At 40.1% G+C, this 25,179-nt stretch overlaps 1 protein-coding gene across 1 annotated transcript in view; it reads left to right on the top strand.

The window, feature by feature from the left end:
* Positions 1–25,179, top strand: part of NCBP1 (nuclear cap binding protein subunit 1) — a 32,059-nt gene that overhangs the window by 1,757 nt on the left and 5,123 nt on the right. The window contains exons 4-20 of the mRNA XM_042023574.1: positions 643–799; positions 1,845–1,952; positions 2,487–2,608; positions 3,105–3,174; positions 4,535–4,750; positions 5,670–5,767; positions 7,075–7,138; positions 10,044–10,154; positions 10,576–10,640; positions 11,375–11,437; positions 12,731–12,805; positions 13,888–13,991; positions 14,847–14,969; positions 16,140–16,242; positions 17,574–17,667; positions 20,161–20,264; positions 20,938–21,052. Of these exons, the coding sequence (XP_041879508.1) occupies positions 643–799; positions 1,845–1,952; positions 2,487–2,608; positions 3,105–3,174; positions 4,535–4,750; positions 5,670–5,767; positions 7,075–7,138; positions 10,044–10,154; positions 10,576–10,640; positions 11,375–11,437; positions 12,731–12,805; positions 13,888–13,991; positions 14,847–14,969; positions 16,140–16,242; positions 17,574–17,667; positions 20,161–20,264; positions 20,938–21,052 (1,792 nt within the window). The remainder of the gene's footprint in view (positions 1–642; positions 800–1,844; positions 1,953–2,486; positions 2,609–3,104; positions 3,175–4,534; positions 4,751–5,669; positions 5,768–7,074; positions 7,139–10,043; positions 10,155–10,575; positions 10,641–11,374; positions 11,438–12,730; positions 12,806–13,887; positions 13,992–14,846; positions 14,970–16,139; positions 16,243–17,573; positions 17,668–20,160; positions 20,265–20,937; positions 21,053–25,179) is intronic.

Raw genomic sequence — 25,179 nt, forward strand, 5'->3', positions numbered from 1 at the left:
CATGTGAGGGTCACTGAGTGGTGTTGAGGGAGGGGTTGTGCGGGGTCTATGTCAGGAGGTAAGACAAGTACGAAGGAAACGTATGGTGGAGACTATATAGCCTATGCTAAGTTTTTGCAGATACTTACAGTCTATTTTGTAGCAATAATAAAAGGCAAATAGTGTGCTTCCTTCCCCCGTAGCAGAAAGACATTTCTGGAAGTACAGTTACATGCATACAAAAATGATAGAGGAAAATTACTTCTATACAGTAGGACCTGGCCCTCCCTATGCTGTATAATAACATTAGTTCTAAATTGTGAGCTTAGAACAACTTCTTGCATTCTTGCAATAAATTCTGTCACTTAAATTATTTGTCCAGCCCTCTGGAATACTCAAAAATTAGATATAAATGAAAAACAAATACTTTTAGTGTACAGGAAAGAGGCACCTGCCTTTCTAAATGTCTGTGGTTAAAATAAGAAAAATAATGTCTGTAGATATATCCATGGGATAAAACTGTAAGATCATGTTTAGCTGTCTGCTGTTATTACCTCGTGAGGCGAGTTTAACTTACAACAAGCAGATTCTAAGATGCTATGCAGCGGCCAGTTGGCACATGATGGATAAACAACTAACACAGTGTTTCTTTCTCTGTGTCAGCGCACGTCTGCTACCAGAAAAGCTTACTGTTTACACGACATTGGTGGGGTTGCTGAATGCCAGGAACTACAATTTTGGCGGGGAATTTGTAGAAGCCATGATTCGTCAGCTTAAAGAATGTCTGAAAGTAAATATGTATAACGAAGCTGTGCATTTAGTAAGTGGAGTTTTGTTTGTCTATTTGTTTCACATTCTTTTTCTTTCATCCTTCTTTCACCTTTTTGTTGTAGAAGAGCTGGACTTTGCAGTATGTGCTACAGTCTCTTTTGCTGTCAATGTGCAGGCATTTTAAATATTCCAAGAGGAAATGTGTGCTATGTGAGGAGTATTTTCTTCTTCAGGGGCGAGGAATCATATTACATTTGCAAAATTTACTTCCAGCTGTATCTTTTTCACAGTAAAAAATTAAATCTGCATTAAACAGACATGCTTCTCCCTGCCTGTTCTTCAGTCAAATGTAAAAGATAAAAGAAAGCCAGTGTACTTTCATTGTATTCAGAGGTACATGACGATCTTGTGGCTCCCATGGAAAAAAAATTAAAAGAAAATGAACAGTGTAGTTCTTAAAAGCTATTTTTGATGTCTGGTTTCATTCTGCTGTTGAGGGCTGAAGATCAAGCAGTCAGTTTTAGGTTCTGCCTGTCTTTGAAACCATTTGCTTCATTCTTGCTGCTTATAGATTTGTTTGCTGAAAGGTATTAGAACTACAGCACTGTCTGATTTAGAAGCCCGCTGCCAAGTTCCCCACCGTCTTCTGAAACCCGGTGGTGAAAACTAAGGTTCTAGTCAATAGACTGATGTTCAGTCAACTGTAGGACACTTTTGCTAATAAGATGTAATTGCTAGAATTTCTGTTATTTTAGTAATCTGATACTATGTAGAATAGATACAGAAGTACAGGGGTTTTCTTCTGTAGTTTGCGTGTTTCCCACCATTCCTGAATTAGGAATATTATCCTTACAATGTTACTGCAGTGGGAGGGATTAAGGACATTATAATGAGCAGTATATTAGGTGGCACGTATGATGCTTGTTTTCTAGCATTGAGAGGCAAGTCGTGTGTAGTATTTAAGCCTTTGTGGTACTGAAAGAGTATTACACTTTTATTGGTGATTTGTTTTAATCATTTCAGTAATGTTTATTTCTTCTTGTGCAGCCAGTTTAAAAAGTATTCATTTAGAACAATTTTTTTCTCTCCTTTAGGTTCGCTTTCTATCCGATCTTGTGAATTGTCATGTAATAGCTGCACCATCAATGGTAGCTATGTTTGAGAACTTTGTGAGTGTGACACAGGAGGAGGATGTACCCCAAGTAAGCAAAAGATCTGTGGGCTCCCTGGGGCTGTTTTCACAATTTGTCTGTACCTTTCATTCAGTACTTATGCTTAGAACAGGGAGGTTTTAGAGAGAGCAGCCTAAATGGATTGACACATACAGTTTCCTGAGCATTAGTAAAAGGAGTCTGTGGCAATTGAGAAATATGTATACAGTAAGAAAATATGATCCTTTATAGTGAAGTGGCCGAATTGAATTTATTTTACCTTACTCTGGCAGTTGCAGAGTGCCTAGCTTTTCTGCTATAGTGATAACATCCAGAAGAACTTTGAAAGTGATCCCATTTATCCCATTTTTTAAGTCTACCTAACACAGTTCAAATGAAAAATTATACTTTTCAAGCATTAATTTTTTTTTTTTTTTTTTGTATCTTGCCTATCCAAGGTGCAACTGCTGGTCTTTACATTCCCCCAAAACACCTTGCTGATGTTTTAAATTAAAATGTGTGTGTGTACCAAATCTGTTGGAGCTTACTTGTATACTCAGGTTTTGGTATATTACCTTTCTATAGGTGCGATGTGACTGGTATATGTTTGCATTTCTGTCATCTTTGCCTTGGGTTGGAAAGGAGTTATATGAGAAAAAGGATGCTGAAATGGATCGTCTCTTGTCTCAGACAGAAAGTTATTTGAAGTAAGTTGTAACTGGTTAGAAACACTCTCTTTGGTATCTGTTTGGTGTAAAATAATAGCTTTGATTATTTCTCACTTTAAAGTATTCTGAAGCCTTAGGTCTGAACCATTTTGTGGGGGGAACAAAGTCCTAAAAATGCAGTAGGTGGAGAGATTCTTGAATTTGAAAAGTTTTATGGTCTTGTCTAGTTTTAGGGTATGTTGAAGGTCTTGTTCTGCTCATGCTGGGGCAGCAGGAGTTGTAGGTGTGCTATTAACACTGGTAGATTTTTACATTAGTACCGTGCAGCATCACTGCTTTCTGTCTAGGTCCTTCAAGTTAATATTGTTATCAAGATAGGATAATAGAGATATTTTAAGTAATCACAAACTTTGTTTTTATATGCTGTAGACTTCATCAGCTGAAGAGAACGAATACTAGTACATGCACAATAAAAACAAAACTTCTGCCCTAAATTAGTCTATTAAAGGTCAGGTTTTCTCTCCTGTTTAAACAGACGCCGCCAGAAGATCCATGTACCTATGCTGCAAGTGTGGACTGCTGATAAACCACATCCACAAGAAGAGGTGATTAAACTTTACACTGCATTCTTTCAGAAAGTTTGAAAAATAATTTTTACCAAGGTGTTCTTTTATATCGCAATTAAAAGACATCTCTAAAAGTATGAATGCTTTGAATTGTCTGCTGTTTGGCATTGATTCCAACAAGTTCTGTGTGGGGAATTCTTTTCCAAGTATTGGGCTGAAATGAGAGGTTGATTTTAGTAAGAAGGAGGGTGTTCTGTTTTTTGCTGCAGGCCCTTGAGGAAATGTTACAAAGTAAACTGTAGTGTTTGGTTTTGAACTGCAGGTTACAGGGCTTCATGTTAAAAGGACTTTCTGTGTGAAACAGAATATATGTCATTTGTTACTTACCCTTAAACGTTTTCCCTCTGCAAGAAAGAAACCTTTGTAGTGGCTTTGTTTTTTCTCAACTTTAGGAAATGCTAAACAAATACATAGAAACCGTATGCAGAAGTTACCATGCTATTTTTCTTTACAATTAAGCCAGAAATACTGGAGAGGAGAGGTGGCATCTGGCTAACTTAGGGTGGGATTTGCCTTTTTGGATATTCTTGAGGTTTTTTCTTTCCCCTCACTTTCAGGACAAATGTTGGACAGTGGAATCTAAATTGATTTTCTGGGATATTTTGCAACTTTGTCCTCTTAGATTGTGTTCATTGTTCTGATTAAGTCACAGTCTTAAAAATTATCTTGTTAAACATAGTTTGGAGGGATGGCCTTCCTGATTATGATCAGTTTGTCTACATGAGTTTTTTGCCTGCCCAGTGTCTGAATTTTGTTATTTAGTTCAATAAAGGAGAGATTAGGTGACTGTGTTTGAGACCCCCAGAGTATTTGCAGACATGACTGTTCACATCAGGTGCTAGTTGTTACTCATTTTGTTCACGTTTTGTAGTGTCATAATTTCGGTAAATGCAAAGCCCTTGCATGTAAAGATGTTTCTTGCAAATGTTATAACTTGAAATTTGCGTTCAGTAAGGCCACAGGCCTCCAGACTTCTTGCAGTACTTAAACAAACCAAGATTATTGCCGATTGCACAGGTGTCAATGCCATCTCTGTGAGAATACCACCAGAGAGTAGTGACTGTTCACTGCTGTGGTTTCACTGGGACTCCTGAGGTGCCTGTTGGTGTTTAAAAAGTTGCCAGCAGTTAAATTTTACTGGCACAAAACTGTGTTGGACTTAGGAGTAGTTCTGGCATTTAGAGTTCTTACATTATTTGTTGGTTTATTGAATCAGCAGTTTAAGAAACTTTGTTTTTTTCTGAATGTAGTATGGAATGTATACATTTCAGCTAGTTCAGGAAACTGCTGTTTTGTTTGGAGATTCAGCAGATCTGATGTTTCTCACCTTTTCCTTCAGTATCTAGACTGCCTTTGGTCTCAGATTCAGAAATTGAAAAAAGACCGTTGGCAAGAGCGGCACATCCTGAGGCCCTACTTGGCTTTTGACAGTGTTCTCTGTGAGGCACTGCAACACAATCTGCCACCCTTCACACCCCCACCTCACACTGAAGATTCTGTATACCCAATGCCGAGGGTTATTTTTAGGATGTTTGACTACACGGATGACCCTGAGGTATGTGATTGCTGTGGGGAATGGTGAATGGATTTCACAGTTAACTTCCTGGAGCAATATTGGTGAAAATGTGATGTCTTCTCTCCCAGGATAGGAAGTGGTTTGAAGGCCAGCAGCAATTTTGCTTTGGTACTTCTGCAGAAATCCACTAAGTGACCAAATTACTGTAAAAAGCAAGTTTGTGAGGAGCAGAATTTAGGGAGTAAAATGTTGTGATGCTGTCATTTAGAGGACAATGTTGACTGAATTCTCTAATGTCTCTAGTAAAACTGCATTCACAGAGTTAGATTGAGCTTCAAAAAAGTTGGTGACTCAAGTCTTTTTCTAGGCTAGGTATTTGTTGTAGTGTTTATCTTCTGTTAAAATCTGTTGATGCATATTGTGGAACAAAGGAATGCAGGGAAAGTATATGTACTGCTGTCCCCAAATGCTTTTATACCTTCTTTTGCACGAGTCTGCTGCCTTTTACCTTCGCTTATTGGCCTCTGGGTTTCTCAGTGAAGACCATGAGTGTGTATTCTTTCCATTGTATGGCTTTATTTCTTTAGCATAGTCTAGCTCAGCTGTGATTTTCTTTCCAGGCTGCATGGTGGTAGCCTGCCCAGTGGCTCCACAAAGCAAAGAAAGAAGCAGATGCTCTGTGAACTTAGAATCATTTTCTCTGATTTTGTTCCTATATCTTCTTGTAATGAGTCCTAGTATTCATTTTGTTTTAAACATGAGTGACTTTGAGGTTCACGTGGAAATGTGTCATACCAGCTTTCCAGTCCTGAAGGATATAGGGCAGTTGAGACCTCATGGTGTTTATGTAGAAGTTGGGCTACTTTTTTCTACCTGTAAATGTATCTAGGATAGCTTTCTGCCTGTGGTACCACTGCATTAGCAGTGATCTTCATGAGTCTTCATTCTTTCTTACCAGGGTCCTGTCATGCCTGGCAGCCACTCCGTGGAAAGATTTGTAATAGAAGAGAACCTCCACTGCATCATCAAATCCCACTGGAAAGAGAGAAAGACTTGGTAGGAGGAGCTTGGTACTGGGGGGCCCTGGAACTTTTTAAATGGCTTTGGTGCCAGAGGGGATATGTCCTGCACTGGTTAGGCAAGAGCTCGAGAGCAAACATTTCCTGAAGCTGGTGATGAAAGTTTATTTGCTACTATTTTATTTATCTGTGCTAAAACTGTTGCCTGGAATAATGTGTATCCATAACATCCAGATAACAGAGAGTCTGTGTAATCTGGGGGCAGTGGTTTCTTGGGAAGGGAATCCCTTGATAATACAGAATGTGCTGCAAAAAGTATGCAGACATGCCTTATTCCTCATGGGAGCTCTGTGAACAATGTGGTTGTGTTGTGCTTCCTGGAATGCTGATTAGTTGGGGCAGTGAGCCTTGAGCTGGTTCATCTGCAACTAACTGAGCACTGGTGTTCATGGACATCTCCTTGTTGTGCTTCCTGTGGGAATTACATGCCAGAGATAATTGAGTTTACTCTGGGGAGTCACTGCAGAGCCAGGTTTCGTCAGTTTCAATTCAGCTGTGCCAGGGGGCAGTCAGGACACTTTTCTTCATTTCTGCCCAAACACTCTCTGTTGTGGGTAATTGATAACCAAGATGGTTTGCCACAGCTGTCACACTTCTGTATGAAAATTATCAAACCCTGTATAGTATGCAAGAAGTGGGCAAAAATAATGTTTTTGGTGATGGCATGTGATAAAGTTTTGTGGTTGCAGCTGTTTGTTTCAGCAGAAACTAGAAATTCAGTGTTGCAGTTACTGGGATAAGCTTTGTTAATTCTCAGAGGAAGGTAAAAGACCACGGGAGATATAAGATGTGCCAGAGAGGTAGTTTGCTTTGCACAAATGATAGGTGATAACAACCTGATTAAAAGATTAAGCATTTGAAACATGAGAGTTTCTTATATAAACCACTAGCTTAATTGTGCTTTCAAGTCATTCCGAACATTTTATTGTTTGGGGTCGATTTTTTCCCCTTTTCATGTACACATGCCGCAATTACAGATCCCAGTGGCTTTCTATGCTAAACTACTGGGGATAGCAGGATAGTGTTCGAGTGATGTTACTGCTGCATAGAGAGTACATTGTTACAGATCATAGTTCAGGCAATGCTAGCCTGTCCTTGTGCTGTTTCTTTTCTTAAGTGCTCTATGGGTTGAATAACAGACTTTGGAAGGATTATTGATTTGTTTGGTGCTGTTTTAATAGGAACTCTTGCCCAGAATTAAGCATTTTCTGTAATTCTGTTACTTGATTTTTATATCACATTTGCTGTGTTATGTTTGAATTAAATGTATCTGTGGTTTTGCAGTGCTGCACAGCTGTTGAGCTATCCGGGAAATAACAAGATCCCTTTGAACTACCATATAGTAGAGGTATGGATTTTATAGATCACCTTTTCGGAGCACCATTATTTCATGAGTAACATGTCCCAGTTAGTTCCACTTAAATTACAGTTTGATTTGGGAATCAACCAAAATTTTGTTAAATTCAACCAGCAGCTTTTAAATGAGCAGGTTATATACAGTTGAGTGATAGTCTTGTGCTTTTGTTGTCATTTTAACTTGGTGCAGTCAAACAAGAGGAAATGTACACAAACTGAAATACAAGAAACTCCATTTAAACATAAGAAAAATCTATTTTTAATGCAAAGGTGATTAAGCACTAGAAGAGTTTGGAGAGAGAACTTGTAGACTTTATCCGTGCAGAAGTTCAAAACCTAACAGGACACAGCCCTAAGCAGCCTGCTCTAGGTGACCCTGCATTATGCAGAGGGCTTTTGAGTTGATGATCTCCAGTTAGGTTCAGCCAGTCTGCATGATTTTATGTTTGGGTCTTCTAAATTATTTTGTTCTACTAGCCTTGAAAACAACTTGTGGAGCGGCAGTGTATTTCCTCTGGGATATTCTCCTTATTAGAAAATTCTAGATAACTGTTACGTGCACCAGCAGAGTAGCATAGGTCTTCTTTTACTGCCCTCATTGACAAGTCTGTTTTCAAGTTGCAGTGCTGTATAAAACTTCACTGATTTTCATAAAAAATTCAGATAAATTAACAGATTACAGTAACAGCAACTTGTCATATAAAGGCTTTCTGAAGAAGTAACTGTAAGTATGAATTTCAGAGCTAATTATGACAAGAAATAATCCCATGTAGAAGATTTATCATAAAGTGGAGTTGAGAATTCCTTTTGGCACCAAAATGCCAAATATTCTGATTGCTGTGAAGTTACATGAGTTTTGGTCACCTTGGTTTTTTTCTACTCTGAATTCAGAACAGTATTAAATTTATCTATCACATTAAACAATATTAAAATTAGGAGTAATTTTATGCCTTAACATTGAAGTATATTCAGTGATTTTACTTCCAGTATCTTGAAGTGCTGTAAAAAGTGATGAAAAAACAAAAAGTGTACAAATTCTATGACTAACACTAATAATTTCCTTTTTTCCTTGCAATTTTGAGTTATTTTAGACTATTGACTTCATTATTTGTCTGGCTGCTCAATTTTAATGAAGATCTAGAGTTTTTAAGGCTTAGCATAGGATTTTTTCATGCTTCTCTTCATTCTGCTTACTATTCCACCCTTGTAAGTCTTCTCTGACAGTCTCTCACCAACAGTCATGTTGGTGATATGCAGCTTTCAACAACAGTTCAATCTGTGAAATTTCACTAATTTTTTCAGTAAGTCACAGAACTGTAGAAAAAATGTGGTCTAACAAATAAAGCCAAATGTTATTTAGAGTTCAGGATGTGAGAGTTAGACAGAAGTAAATGTAGCCTGACAGTAGTTGTTGGTACCTTCCCAAGTATTTCTACTTTGGAGGTCCCCGAGACTCCACTTTGCACTTTGTTGGCTACAGAATGCTCCATGCTGTCTGAAACCTGTGTGAAAAACTGAAATGTGGCACTTTTCTCTCAGTGACTTCTTCTAGATGCACACATGGGTATTTCTGGTAGCTGTTAAGAGAGTGTCTGTGCAGCCTCACTGTCCTGTTGGACTGCTGTGCCTTGTGCTCCTTTAGTTTTTGGTACAACTTGCACTCGACACAGTTCAGACTTCCAGAGCATCAGTGTCTTCAGGTCTTTCTTGTGGCCTTATTATTGTCATAAAATATGGCAAGACAGTTTGAAATACTTAAGTGGAATATTTGGTAATGACCATGTGATCAATGTCAGAAATACAGTTTTATGTAGTATCTCAAACAGGATGCAATTGACTGTCCAGTTGTTATTGCCTGTCTTGAAAAATGGAGCCATTTTCTGCCTAAGAGTTCTCCCTACCTTTTGGCCATAGCTGTATTAACAATATGTCCAAATTACGCTGACACAGAGAGGTTCCCCAGTATCTTACAGTCTCTCTATACTTTCAAGTCCTTCCTTAGAAAAACAAGTTCTACTCTATGTGTTTTCATATGCTGTTTTTGGAATCTATAAATGGATGTTGATTTCTTACACAAGTAAGACTTTTCTAAAAAAAAAGGCTCCTTTAAGCTTTATTCAGAAGTTTAAAGAGGAAACTGATCAAACATAATGAATCAAAGTTTCCCGACTCCTTTGATGTAATTTAAATTTAGTTGAGAGTGGAATAGAAAATAAACAACTCAGAGGTGGATGTTGTACAGTGATGACTTTTTCCTAGCACTCAGAGCTTGACATGCTGTTATTATAGGCAAACTTTAAAAACACAAATGCTGACTGCAGGATTCTTTTCAGGTTTCTTAGAAGGGTTTCTTCCAAGGGGTAGTGAGCATATGTATTTGTTGTAGGAAATGCTGATTGTAATTCTCAGTTTAAAGTTGTGACTTCATTTGTATATGGTTTTGTGCAGGAGAAAAGAGGACACAAGGGAAACGATATAAATGTAATTTTAATGTAGATATTCTTTCATACTAAATGCTTAGGCTTCATTTAATGAACTTAGTACTTACTTTCCCACAGGATCAAATTATTTCTGCATTTCTCAGATCATACGGTATCACTGCAGTAGATCATATTATAACTATGCCCATTTCTACAGTTACATGCTGTGTTTGTTCGGCATAATAGATGTGTAGTGCTGGTGTTGTGTTAGTATGCAATGGTAAGAGCAGTTAAAGTGGACTGTATTAGCACAGTGTTGTGTTGCAACTACCTTTTACTGGTTCTTTCTCTTTTTCCTGGAACATGCATTTGGCAGGAAAATATAGGTCTTTGTGGTCTGTGGCCACTGTTGTGAAGCTGAGAGTTGTGCAGGCCACATTGGACTGGGCTCTTATTCTGTGGTTTCCTCTCCTGTAGGTAATATTTGCAGAGCTGTTTCAACTGCCATCGCCACCACATATTGAAGTGATGTACACAACACTCCTGATTGAGCTGTGCAAACTTCAGCCTGGCTCTTTACCACAAGTTGTATCCTTTCTGTGCTGCTGAGGAGCATTTATGAAATGCAGTCTTTATTTTTTTTGTTCTGGAGCTGATGGGATTGTAATAAATACTATTAATATTTTACAGTATTACTATTTTACAGTAGCTGCAGGGAACTTTACCTGTAAAGCTTGCATTGCTTGTTGCATGATGTGAATTCTGTTCTTCTGTGGAAGAAGCCAGCAGTTTTGTTGCAATAATGGAAGAAGAACAGGCTGGGATTAGAGGGTGGAACTCAAAATATTTTTCATTTTTTCCACTGTGAATTTACTTGATTTACCTGATTTTGGAGTAGACTCAGGGAGCTTCCAGTGCAAAACGTTGATGACATTCTATTAAAAACCTGAAAGGAAAAGCATGTGACTTACCTACTTCTTTTTTGTAAACCTTAACAAGAAACTTTAAGCTTGCACAAGCCACAGAAATGCTCTACATGCGTTTGGACACAATGAATACAACATGTGTGGACAGGTAAATGTGTTTCGGAGATGACGGAAAACATTCCTCAATATCCAGTGTAGAAGAAAACACAGAGGCTGTGAAAAGAGTAGTCAGAAAGCTTTGTTAGAACTACCTGATGTTATCCAAAATGTTTTGTGGGCTCTGGCTTTGAGTGGTCTAAGGAGAAGATGGAGGATGGACTGCTTGCCTCTCCTCCCAGGAACACTCCCCTGGAGGTTACAAGTTTAGCTGTCTATGCAGGACAGTTGAGATCAGTGACAACTTCTCCATGTTCAAAGTTGTTCATGGTTAGCACTCTGTTACCTGGCACTGTGCCTGCTCCCTAGTGGTTGGGGGGTGACTTGGAAGGGAAGTTGATGGCTTACGTGCCACCCAGAGGAGGAGAATGGTGGTGATTTTGTCCTGCCAGTGAAGGACATTGAGTAGGAGAGGGGTTAATGACTCATGAAAAATGTGAAAGTTGCTTATTCACAGTAAGTTTATGTTTTAATTGGTAGTTTAATACTTCATCTCTTCATGTGAAATGATAGAGCATGAAAGGCTGTTTGTCCATAAAACCTTTTTTCTGACTCTCCAAACTGAGTCTTTTGTATCTGTCAACATAAATGCCTGTTTAATGCTGTAATAGCCTTAAGAGTTTAGGCTTGTCTTTGAAAAGTAAAATGCATTTATAAGAGAAGCTCAACTGAACACTTTCCTGCACTTCTGACATTTAACAGAGCTTTCTTTTTCTTTTAATAAAGATTTATTAACTGGTTTTCTCACCACTTGAGCAACTTTCAGTTCCGTTGGAGCTGGGAGGACTGGTAAGTTTCTGTCCTTTGGATTCTAACCTGAGATTGCTAAAACCTTAGCATTTCACATATATCCAGAAAGTATCACAGTATGGTGGCCCTGTTAATTGCTTTGCTCTAGTTTATCAGAGACCTTTCTTAATCTGTCCACCAGCACTCACTGGTAGATTATCTTGATAATCACTTAGTCACTGTGTTGTCCCTAGTGAACTTTGTGATAAATCTCAAGCCAGTGTAAGCGCTCCTTAAAGAGGGGAAGCACAAATGTGCCTTCTTCAATTTGTCCTGCACTTCCTGTCAGTTTCTAACAAGTTTTCCAAAATTACTCCCCATACCTTTTCTTTATTTTCAATGGTTTGTGCTGACTTTCATATCCTGTATTCATTCTGTTGTTTTGCTCTCTGTCCTACTCTAAACCTTTCATTATAACTTATCCTTGAGACCTTGTGGTCGGTTTCCCACCTGCCAAATCCTAGTGCCTGAAGTTCAATCAGAGCTTGCCCTGCCACCTGTTCTTACTATGCCACATTTTGAACCTGCATCTCTAGCAGAAGCTGCCTGGAGTCCATCAGTGTCTAAGCACAGCTTCCATGAGATTTCCATTCCAGGCACCCATGTAGCAAGGGAGATCCCCTTGAGGCCAAGCCCTCCATGCAGTAGTTTCCACAGCCTGGGTCTGTACCTGCTTTCTGTAGGTGATCTCCCAAGAGTCCTTGTGGAGAGGGTTGCGGCCCTTCTTCTGATATAGTTCCATGCCTTTACTTAAGTTCCTTGTACTGTCTTCTTGTGGAGTTAAGTGCTTGGTGGCTATTCTGGCATACATCCATGTTGACTGACCAGGCAGCAGTCTTCAAAGAGCTGATTTTAGTTTGCCTGGATGTTCCTTGATGGCAGTGCTCCTGTGGATCTCTCTCACAAGGTGCCATTTTTCACAAATCTTGCAAGTAACTGTATTTGCAGGCTTTTCTCTACCTGCAGTGCATTTGAAATCAGCCAGAAGAGCTGAGGGAGGAACAGACCATGAAATCACACACGGTTCCTTTCCTAAGGAAAGGGAAGGCCAGCTAACCGTATTTTTAATGTGGTGGGGGAAGGGAAGTTACTTGAAAATTTATCACAAAGAGATGAGATTGCAGGAATGCTAATTGCCAGTAAGGAATAGTGATTAACTTACCTCAATGGCTTAAAATTGCCTGCACTCCAAAGGTCATTGTCTTTAGACTGTGATTGTTTTGTACTATCAGACCAAGCCAAAAAGAGACTAAATGCTTTTGCTAAAAGCCTTCGCATTCTGTCCTTTGATAGGTCAGATTGTCTTACTCAGGACCTTGAAAAACCCAAACCCAAATTTGTGAGAGAGGTTTTGGAAAAGTGCATGCGGTAAGTAAGATCTTTCCATAGTTTCATTCAAGGAAAAGTTTCATCTGAATACTGTCAGACTTCTTTTAACTGGACTCCTGTCTTGGGCACATCTGTTCTTACAGTTCATTTTCAGTTAAGAGATGAGTCTGGTTTTTGTATTATTTTTAATCTGATTTACCTGCTGTAGGACACTGCCTTAAAGAGAGGGAGAAGCAGGTGCTGCAGATGGTAGTGAGCTATCCATGCACACCTATAGTTACATAAAGACATGCTTCACCATAGGCATGGAAAGAAATAGAGTTTAGGCTATATTCTTGGAAAGTATTCAACATTCACAGAAGTGGAGGGAACTGACCATTAATTATATCAAAAATTGAGAATCTAATCTTGATTCTTCTAGGTGCCTGATGCTCATTTACCTTAGACTGACAAACTGTCTAAACAAACGAAATCTTCAAAGCCAACAAGACTACTTAATCAGTAGTTCTGATAAATCATCTGGGCTTTAAATTGTTGAGATTAGGGTAGTATAGGAGCGAGAAAGAGCAAAATGTTGAAAAAGCCTATGTTATTCAGCATCCAGCATGAAAACAATCGAGGTTTGGGCGAATTCCATATCGGAAGTGTGAAAGAGTTGTGCTGCACAACAAATGCAGTTTTTTCTGTGGCGCTCTTCCATTTCACTGAAAATCTGGTAGCAAATTAAACCTTTGTGGGAGTGAAATGAAGCTGGAAAGTAAAATGAAGATGTCCAGTTTAATATTTTTTCTGCTTTGAATACTAACATCTGTCTAACATCTAACTAGCTTTCTGCAGCACATCTCAGGTTTTTGCATGAAACTTCTTACCAGGCGGCCTTTTCACAAGGCAAATTAATTGTATGAGGATGAAACTCTAGCATCACAGAGTTAAAACAGAAAGCATTTACTAGTATGTTTGGTTTACTTAGCTCTTATTACCCAGCAGAAACTACCATTCTCTTGTATAAGTATCCTGACTCTTGTTCTATGGACGTTAAATACAGAAAAAACATTTTAAAGCAGTCATTAGCTGTGGTGTTATTCCCATTTTAATTCTACTGCTGTGAAACTTATTTCCAGACTCTCCTACCATCAGCGGATAATAGACATTGTTCCTGCAAGTTTTTCTGTCCTCAGTCCTGCTAATCCAGTGTGCATTTACAAATACGGAGATGAGAGTAATAGTAAGTATTAAAATTACTAGTGGTCCAGTTGAAGTGTTTTAGAGCAAGGGAGCACACTAGATTGACTGTAATATGAGTTGTCTCATATTTACAGTTGACTGTAAAGAAGAATACAGCTCAAGTAAATATGCATGATTTCATATGGGTAAATAGGCTTCACAAGAGTAATTAATGTGTATTAAGCCTGGTTCTCTCTAACAAAATCCTCTCTGCTACTTATGAAGAAAAGAAAATCCCGATACATCAAGCTGCTATTGCTTATGTGGCTGTGGTGGTGTGCAGTATTATTTGCCAGAAGTCTAAAATTGGACAATTCATCTATTTCCCCTGTTGGGGCACTATATTGTGGAAAAGTCAGCATCTGAGGTGATAATGAGAAATTATTTTTTGAACTTCGTGAAGCACTAGAATATTTTACCAGTAAACTTGATTTAATGAGCGTACAGAAGGAACAGATACCATAAAGACTGAGGTAGAGAGGTACCTTATTATTTCTTTTATTGCTTGGTGTAAAGACAATCCTAAGCATAAAAGTGTCATCATCAAAGATACAGTGAAGAAAAACAAGGAAGTACTGTACTTTTAGAAAACTGGTGGAAGCTGAAGTAGAGTTTTAGTCAGGAAAGTGATTGCCTGAGCCCAGGTCTAAAGGTTCTACTCCAAGTTTTGAATTTAACATGAAGACCAGAAAATCTGTTGAGCAATTTTATGGCATATTGATGTGGACAACAATATTGGGTACACCCAGTTTTAGGTGTAGCTGGGAAGGGTATTGTTTCTCTACAAGGCAGACTGATGTTACAAGTGCTCACTTACTTGCCTTTCTGAATTTTTGACCTTTTTGTGTTTGTTCAGGGTCTCTTCCTGGATATACCGTGGCACTCTGTTTAACAATTGCAATTAAAAATAAGGCCAGCAATGATGAAATCTTCAGCATTTTAAAAGATGTGCCTAATCCAAACCAGGATGATGATGATGGTAAGATACAAGCTGTTGGGCTTTGACAGGCTGTCTACTATGCTTTGGAGCTATGAGTGTGTTGGTTCACAGACCTGTGTGCTTTTCCTTGTAGTTTGTTTAAATTTAGCAGTAAAATAGACCATTGCTAGTTTTTTTGTAAATATCTTACATGTAGAGGCTGGCCTATTTTTTCTAATAGCAGTAACATGGTGCTTGAGGTGTGTTTTCTTGCAATTATTGACAGAATAAAAGAATTTAATGTCCCCTTTGCCTTCAGCGGCAAAGGGCAGTTCGTGCTGTCATCCTCACCCTGGAAATTCAGTGCTTCTGCCCTAAGAGCTTCCCTCCCCTTCAGTACAGTCCCACAGCAGATAAGACAGCCAGCCTACTGGCTGGCATGTTCCACAGATGAAAATTCACAGGGGGACTACTCATATTCTCCTTAGCTCTGCAGCCACAGGCAGTACTGATTCCTAAAGCCTGAGTGTTTTATGGAATGAGGAGTGTGAGAGAGAGTGAGAAGTGATCTAAACAATGGCGAATGCTTCATTGTTTTTGTCATATTTGCAAGGGTTCAGCTATGCAGGCAGAGAGGAGAAATGATCTGGTGGGGTTTTTTTTCCCTGGGATCCACTGTCCTGTTTCCTGATTTGCTTTAGGTATTACCCACTAATTAGTGCTCTCCCTTCTGCGTGTCGTCAGCTGCAGGAGGGGACCTGGCACCATTCACCCTAGTAGCCATATTTGCCGTATATGCCGGGTGGACCATTCTCCTATATCCTAAATGGTCAGCCTCTGAATGTTAATAAGCCTTGCCTTCCCCCTTCCTTACCCACACCCCCTTCTTTGTGGCCTTCCAGGCCCTCATTTTGATGCACAACTGCAGTTTCCTTTGCTGACTTTCTGTGCTGCTGTCAGTGCTGTCACATGTTGGTGGGATGGCTGGTTCTCTGATAGAATTCCATGTTGGTGAAGAAGCCTTCTGCACATCTTCTCCCTGGCAAAATTGGAGCCTGAAATTCTGCCCATTTTGGAGGAGTCTTTACTAGCTCCTTGCTCGGCCCTGCAAAACTCTATTGATGGAACTTGGGAAATGAGCTAAAACCATAAGTTATCTCTACAGTTGTACGAGTAGCTGACATGCTTTACCTGGAGTATTTATTAGTTTCACCTTCAAATAACTTGCAGGTGAAGGATTTACTTTCAACCCACTGAAAATAGAAGTCTTTGTTCAGACTCTGCTCCATCTAGCTGCAAAGTCTTTTAGCCACTCCTTCAGTGCCCTGGCAAAGTAAGTATAATATGTGCATTATTTGGGGGCTTACAGAACAGTTTAATTCTGACAGTGAAATACATGATAAAAAAAAGTGGAGTGCAAGCTTCAGCAGTGTTTTAAGTACTCCACAAAGCAATTTGTCTGGAACTAATGACACTGCTTGCTGAAGGAATGGTAGTGTAAATCCTAGATTATACATAAGTGAATGGAATTAACAGATACATATACATTGCAGCCATGTAATGTAAATGAGACAGGTTTGGAAAATTACTTCATTTTTGTATTGCTCATTTGCTGATTATGGTGAGGAAAAAGGTATTCTCCCTACATTTCAATGACTGGGTAGCTGCCATTGCAACATCTCGCACTATGAATATGAATCTAGGACAATTACATCTGTATTTAAAAAAAAAGGAAAGAAAAAGGAAACATGAAACTTCAAAACAGTCTGCTATTAACTTCTTCTGTCTACCAAAGCAGAAAAAAATCCATCCTAAAATACTTAAGAGTTCATCCCTTAAACATAGCCTGGTACTGTAAAGAATTTACTGCACCATTTTTAGCAAAATTGGAATAACATTTGTAATCCTGTGTATTTTGGAGTTGATTTTAAGTGGTTTTGTTAGATGAAAGGTAGTCACATGCATCTTAATGAGTTTTTTTTCTATCTGTCCCTAAAGATAGATAAAACTACTACAAAAACATGCACCTAGAAGCTGTACGGAGGCAATGTTGATAAGAAGCTGCCGGTAGTAACCTGCAGTCAGGAGTAAAAGAGGCAGGGTGATTCAAATACTTGGACCACGGTATTTTCTCCGCTGCACAACAGCAGTGGCAGCCAAGAGATCAAGAAGAGCCTCTTATGCTTTATAGTTACATTACAATAAGCTGGGCTATGAATGCTGTGTAGCAGTCAGCGTAACTGCTAAAATAGATGCTTTTAGCAGCCTCTCCTTGAAAAAGAGGCACTTAGGATAAGTGTCTGAAGTTGTGGAAACACGTTAAGGGGAAGGTCTAAGGCTCTAAAGGCAGCAAATTTTGGTTCAGCTGTGTACAGATAAGCACATGCAGCAGAAAAGTGCCTCCTGCTTTTGAGAGCATGAGAAATGTAGCCTAGCTTCTGGAAGTAGGTTCACCACTGAGATGTAAGTTGGTTTTGGGAGATGTCATTTCTTTGTAGACTGTTTTAGCTCAGGATGGTTATATTTTCCAGGGAACAGTTGTCTAAGAAATGCTGTAGATAGTCACATAATTTTCTTTTGGCCAGTCTAAACCACTTAGCTTGTATCTGCTGCTCTTTTGACCCGGTCCCAGCCTCTCCATTGACTACTTACTTCTATTAAAAGGTTTCATGAAGTCTTCAAAACACTTGCTGAAAGTGATGAGGGGAAACTCCATGTTCTGAGGGTTGTGTATGAGGTTTGGAAGAATCATCCACAGGTAAGAGGTTGGAATGTCAAGGATCTTTGTGAGTTTCAACTCACAGAGGTCATATGTAAATTAAAAAATGTACAGCTTGTTTTATGTCCTTTAAAAATAACTTGTCTATTGTCATTTTAAGGATAGTTTAGATTATATTTGTTACTACTAAAATGAAGGCTAGACATAAAGCATATACCATCACTGGTGCTGCTTTTCTCAAGGGTTCCCTGTGAAAGGGCAAGGGCTGTCATTAAGACTCAGATTCATACTATGCTGCTTGTTGAACAAGGGAATAACTTTTGCCAAAATCATGGTTTTGTTCAAAATTGGAAAGCAACATAAATATGTAAATTTAAATAGGATGTAGATCTCATATCTAAAGAGGCCACATTCCTAAAAATATGGAAGCCTAGGGATTTTTAGGGCTTTTTTTTTTCCCCCCAACAATTGCTAGTGAAAGCCATCCAGTTATTACACAGAGCTCATGCTGGAGTCACTATTGTGTGTGGGCAGGGTGAGTAGAGCTGCAGTAGTGGCTGTTCGGAACAGATCAGTCTGACAGTGCTGTGATAATGTTCATTCTTGAGCCAGAGGAAATAACACCCTAAAAGACCTACAAAAGATGCCTCTGTTGTTTAAGCTGTTCGGTTTCTTCACAGCAATTGTGTTTTACCTCAGCTGTCATTTTTCTATTAATAGAAATCAATGAGGAACTCAGGCTGACTTTGCCTGCATTAATGACTTCACATATTCCTTGCTGGTTTGTTTGTGTTGCTGGAAAGTGGACTTCTGTGCTGGAAGGTGGACTGTACCTCTCAGCTGCACAGGCCAGACTGTAAGAAGTGATGCCACTGAGAACCAGGAGTAATCCTTGTATCTGCTACTAGATCTGTGGTCTGTTCTCTCGTGGAAAAAATGAGCACCTAGAAGATACTTATGCAAGCGGTTACCTCTCTTTAAAACATAAAAAAAGAGGATTTTAAAAAAATATATTTAACTTATTACGCAGTTTACTGACCTTGAAAATGTGACATTTACAGTCTGACCTACTTTTTGCTGCCATTTAACTGGATCAGAAGAAATTTCATTACTGCAGTGTAATATCTGTATCTGCTTCCTCTTCATTCCTTTGTATTGCAGCATGGCCAAACCAAGATGGAGGTTTCAAACCCAGACTAAATAGTCATGCTAGATTTTTATGAATAAATCAAGATCCCTTTAAAAAACATCAAGTGCAAAAGTTAGGACGGTGTGCTGTTTGCTGTTCTACTTAATCATGTAACTTAAAGTTTCTTTTCTCGCTTTTACTGCAGTACAGGGGTTTTTGCTTCTGATCAAGCACTTTTTTCTTATTTCTGAGTTGTCAGCCTCCTTGTCACACGGAAGGAGTGCTGCCTTCACAGCAGGGCACTTGTCCAGAGTCTGTTTTCAGGCTGTTCACCCTACTCCCATGTCTATGGGAGCAACCTTTGATTTGGTTCAGACCAGCAATGCTCACAGGGCTTTAAGCACTAATGAGCGGTCTGTGCTGCAGGTAGTGATTTAACAGCAGGAGTCAGTAGTCCCTGGACTTAAAAGCAAGGTGGTGGTGGTGACTTCATAAAGAGAAACTTTGACATTGAGGTTAAGTATTTTCTCAAAATCCTAGATGTGTGTTTTTTGGAAGACCAGGATAAGTAATCAGAAATTCTTCCTGGCACTGCAGAAAGACAAATAGAGTATAGGATGCTATCCTGGGACTTGAAAGTTGAGTGCTGAGTCCTCTGTATGATTCATTCAGTTATTTTAATTTTCCTTCCTTAAAAGGAGCTTTGTTACACTTCCTCATTTGACAACGGTTGGTTGTAAGGATAAATACATTGCAGGCTGTGGTTCTTAGATACTGTGGCATTCAATCACATGAGTAACTAAGATAAGCCCTTTTTTCTGAACAGCTTGCATCTTCTTTAGTCAGTAACTCTTCTCTGCAGTTGCCTGCTAGATGGCTTGCAACTCCCTCAGAATCATGGCAGTGCCTGTAGCAAGTAAACCCTTCCACTGACTCCATGATGTCCTGAAGTTAATGGGCCCTGTAGAGAAAAGCTTTCTGTCATGTTTGAAGGCTGTTGCAGTTCAAGGAGAGTAGGCTAACAGCAGCTCCTTCATTATGGTGATGTGACAGGTATATGTGCTCTGGTTGGAGTACTTTGATGTCAAATATTAGGACTCGTGTCTCTCAAGGCCTCAGTTCCAGCTCTGATTCTTGTACTTTTTGCTTTTGTATGGGAGTATGTATGCTAACAAAGAGTGATACTTTCAGAAGTAGGTACGGTTGTTAACAAAATTAGAATGCTTTATGTAATTGATATAGATCCCCTCATTTGAAATGTTTTAGGCTAGAACATCCAGTTTGCTAAAGTATTTGAAATGACTCAGTAACTGATGTAGAGTTGCATCAAATCATCTCTAGTTTTCTCTGAGGTTGGAATATTTTACATAGATTGTGTGTGTATTGTCTTTCACAAAATACAGATGATTGCTGTGCTTGTGGACAAGATGATTCGGACACAAATCGTTGACTGTGCTGCAGTAGCAAACTGGATCTTTTCTTCAGAGCTTGCACATGATTTTACTAGGTAACAAGAACTTGGTTTGGGTTATTATTTGTCTTTGATTTGCTATTTTAAGTTGCCAGTACATAGTTTAATCTATGAAAACTCAGTAGTGGAATAAGGTACAGTTAGGCTTTTGCTCTTTCTACAAAATGTGTACTTTTAACATTTCTCTTTCTGAGCTGGAGTATGAATGTTGGTGTGACAGCACAAGATTGTTGCTAGCATGTCATTTTGCTAATAGTATCTAAGCTTGCTGAAGTGCAACAGCGCTGGAACTGTTCCTAGACGGAGTTGGTTACTGTGTGTTACATCGCTGCTAGCTTGGCGCGGTCCTGGCCTTGGGTGCCCTGGGTAACTTGTACCACCACTGATACATTGCATATGGAGATCTGGAGAACTGTTCCATCTGAGGAGTCAAGTTTGGTGTTAGTAGTCTTGCAGTGTGTACACGGAATAAAATTCTGACTCTGAAGCGTACTGCAACAAATAGGCAAGAACTGATTGTTAAGATTTCTTGCATTACAAGTATGCTTTCCTATATGCTGAGTGTTCGTTCACTCTGGTAGACATCTCCTTAAATGATACTTAGATTTTTAAATTCTCCCACTTACATTTTTCTCTTAAGAAACTACATTTAGTTTCCTGTTTTGGAGTAGTGTGTAATGTGGTGTTTTGAGCTTTGTGTCTTTCCTAGGTTTTATATCTGGGAGATCTTACATTCCACAATTCGTAAGATGAATAAGCATGTCCTGAAGATTCACAAAGAACTGGAGGAGACTAAAGCAAGATTGGCCAGGCAGCACAAAAGAGTGAGTAATTTGTTTGTAAATTTTAAACTAAGTAGTACAAACCTGCATGCTGACATACAGACACACAGTTGGTTTTGGGAAGGACTGAATACATATGATTCTTCAGGAAACATGTCTGCAGAGATGTGGTCAGCTGTAGCACTGACACATCAAATATCAGATATGTGTTCTTGGTCCACCTTTCTAATGGTAGCTGTAATTTAAGAATTTAGTAAAATCTTTTAAGGGAGTTCGTACGTAGTGGGTCTGTTCAAGCTCTCTATCACAAGTTTCTCTTCCAATACAAGCATGTCTTCCACTTGCCTTCTAATCTGGATTCCAATTATCTTATTAGAGAACAGTAAGAACAGTTATAAATTATTTACAGTAAGTTCTGTTAAAGAGTGCTCTTGTGGCTTCCATGCAGAAGTGCACAGAAACAGCTATTTGCGATTGAGAAGTTGGCTGTTACTGTTCTTCTGATGGATGCTGCTGGATTCTGACACTGGCATGGCAATTCCTTCTTCCAGCTTATTTTCCTGAATACAATTGCATGATCTTGCATTATTAAATACAGCAAACTGATGAGGAAACAGCTGCTCTTGTTTTCTGTTGTCTCAAGTGGGACAGTAAAATGGGGTGAGTGTCTTTGTGTGTGGCAGCTGGAAAAGATGGAGCCCAAGGAGGCTTGGCTGAACGCAGTACTTAGTTATGACAAAATCAAGTCAGTTTATAAATATGCTGAGTTGCAGAAAGCAAGAGAGAATTCTGCGTTTCTTTGAGGTCTGTGTGTTTACCTGCATAAAACCCTTAGTTAGCTCCAAAATTTTGAATGAGGTTACTGTCAAAATGACAGAGCCTGCTGATGTTTTTTGAAGAAAGCTGCTCAAGTCAGTCATTTGTCCAGAAGCTTATCCTGAGAGATCACTAATAACTCACGGCTTGCCGGTGTTGCTTCATCCCAGCCCCTTTACCTTGTTTCCTTCACTCACAGCAACAGCCATCCTGCTTGCCTCTTCAGTCTACATTGATGAGCAGTTAATAAATGCCTGTGATTATTGAAGACTTAGATGCAGTCATTGATCTTACTGTGAGGCAAAGAGCTCTGGCATCTCTAAATATACCAGTGTTTTAATTTCTGTCCTTATCTCTTGCTGCAGCTCTTTATTACTTAGTACTTATGAGTGTTGTGCCAGGAAGAAACATTTGTATGCAACAGTGAGTAGTTCTGCAGGCTGTTGCTCTGCTGTATGACCATTCCTTTCCGAGGAAGTAAGCCATCAAGTTTTGATGTCCCCAGCATGGAGGGATTGCCTTACTGTGGAATGAGTCCAAGGCTTGCATGCTTTATCTTGGTCCTCTAGCGTTTTGAATTCAGAAAACCTCTCTAGATGGGGAAAAGGCAAGTTCCTATAGAGAGGATAAAATTAAATTCTCACTTGCTCTGGTAAGTCGTTTTCATTTTTTACACCAATTCAGAGCTGTACCTGTCTTCTGGTTGTGAACTTCATTTCCTATGCTGTAGGTGAGTTAACATATGGCCTTGTATCTGTCCGAAGTTACACATGCTTCTTTTACAGATATTTAAAGTTTTGAGCTGGTAATTTATGGATGTTTTTGCACAGAAACAACTATGTGATACTAAAGCAGTGTCTTGTGTTTGAATTTACCATAATTCATTAGATCCTGCCTTTCCTCCTGTATGCCTTGTAGTCTTGTTTAAGACTTAGTCACCTGAACTTCCAAGGCTGATACTTAGGTATATTTTGTGGGTGGTGGTGGTGTTGTGTTGGTTTTGATGCAGTGAAGCATGCCATGTTCCTAGTTAGTTAGACCCTTTCTAGTCTTGAGAGTAGCCTTTTTAATCATGAATATAGGGAGTCCACACTTCAAAACACTGGGCCCAGTGTTTAGCCTTCCTTTTGTGCTAACCAACTGGATTCATTTGAGTTCTTGTACCCAAGTCCAGGAGAGAATTTATACCAGGTGCATTATTTTTTGAAGCCCTGAGATTTCAGAACTCTTAATTTAATCAATTACCTGTCTCACTGCAATAGATGCAATTTGAAAAAATCTATGCCAGATTGTTTTAAAAAAGCTGTTCATTACCTTGTAATGATAAAGTTGTCAGGCATATTACCTTTCACTGTGTTTCCCTTAAATAAATCATGCAATCATAGAATGGCCTGGGTTGGAAGGGACCTTAAAGATCACCTAGTTTTAAGCCCTTGCCATGGGCAGGGACACCTTCCACTAGACCAGGTTGCTCAGAGCTCCATCCAATCTGGCCTTGAACAGTCCCAGGGATGGGGCATCCACAGCTTCTCAGGGCAACGTGTTCCAGTGCCTCACCACTCTCACAGTAAAGAATTTCTTCCCTATATCTTATCGAAACCTACTCCCTCTCAGTTTAAGGCAATTCAGCCTTTTTCTACAATTGCATGCTCTTGTAATTAGTCCCTCTCTCGGAGGCTCCCTTCAGGTACTGGAAGGCTGCAATTAGGTCACCCCAGAGCCTGCTCTGCTCCAGGCTGAACAATCCCAATTCTCTCTGCCTTTCCTTGTAGGAGAGGTTCTCCCTCCCCCTAATCATACTGGTGGCCTCCTCTGGACTCACTCCAACAGGTCCCTGTCCTTCCTGTGCTGGGACCCCAGAGCTGGATGCAGTGTTCCAGGTGGGGTCTCACCAGAGCAGAGCAGAGGGGCAGAATCCCCTCCCTCCCCTGCTGCCCACGCTGCTTTGGATGCAGCCCAGGGCACGTTTGGCTCTCTGGGCTGTGAGTGCCCATGGCTGGGTCATGTCCAGCCTCTCATCCCCCAGCACCCCCAGGGCCTTCTCACAGGGCTGCTCTCCATCTGTTCATCCCCAGATGTGCTGATATTGGGGGTTGTCCTGACCCAGGGGCAGCACCTTGCACTTGGTCTTGTTAAACCTCATGAGATTCCTATGGACCCACTTCTCGAGCTTGTCCGGGTGCTTCTGGTTGGCATCCTGTCCTTCAGGAGTGTCAACAGCACCGCTCAGTTTGGTGTCATCTGCAAACTCAATAAGGGTGCACTCAACCCTTTTACCTATGTCATTAATCAAGGTGACACTGGTCCCAATACAGGCCCCTGAGGGACACTGCTGGTCACTGGTGTCCCACTGATTGCGACTCAGAGTTGTTGACCACTACCCTCTGGATGCCACTGATTTCTTATCCGTGTAACAGCTCACCCAGCAAATCCATCTCTCTCCAATTCAGAGAGAAGGATGTTGTGGGGGACAATGTCAAAGTCCTCATAAATGACATCTGCTGCCCTTCCCTTGTCCACTAGTGGAGTCACTCCATCATAGAAGGCCTGGCCTGCAGGTTGGTCAGGCAGGACTTGCCCTTGGTAAAGCCATGCTGGCTGTCCCAAATCACATCCCTGTCCTCCATGTGCCTTAGTACAGCTTCCAGCAGGATCTATTCCATGATCTTCCCAGGCACGGAGGGGAGGCTGACAGGTCAGTTGTTCCCAGGCTCCTCCTTTCTACCCTTTTTAAAGATGGGTACAATGTTTTCCCTTTTCCAGTCACCTGGGACTTCACCTGACAGCCACAACTTTTCAAATGTCATGGAGAGTGGTTTGGCAACTACATCAGCTGGTTCCCTCAGGATTCTGGGATGCATCTCATTGGGCTCCATAGACTTTAAATATGTTCAAGTTCTTCGGGTGATCATTAACCTGATCTGTACTTAAAGCGGGAGAGACTTTGCTCCCCCAGCCCCCTCCTGCTGTTCATCCACTTAAAACACATGGGAAGAGGGGTTACCATTGAAGACTGCAGAAAAAGAAGTTCTTGAGTAGCTCAGCCTTCTCCTCAGTTGTTGTTTCCAGTGTAGCAGCACTGTGTATCAGGGGACACACCTCCTTTGACCTCCCTTTTCTGGCTGACATACCTCTAGAAGCCCTTCCCGTTATTCTTTGTGAACCTTTCCAGCTTCAGTTCCAGCTGTGCCTTGGCCTTCCTCACCCCATCCCTACTCAACCAAACTTTGTCTCTGTGCACTTCCCAGGTTACATGTCCTTGTTTCCACTGTTTCTGCATTTGCTTCTTTCCTTTTTGTTTGACCAGCAGTTCCCTGCTCAGCCATGCCAGTCTTCCACCTTCTGTGTCTTGA

Source organism: Corvus kubaryi, unplaced genomic scaffold, assembly GCF_017639235.1.
Source record: "Corvus kubaryi isolate FWS band 111438036 unplaced genomic scaffold, C.kubaryi_AGA036_p1.0 37249, whole genome shotgun sequence".
NCBI classification, from domain to species: Eukaryota; Metazoa; Chordata; class Aves; order Passeriformes; family Corvidae; genus Corvus; species Corvus kubaryi.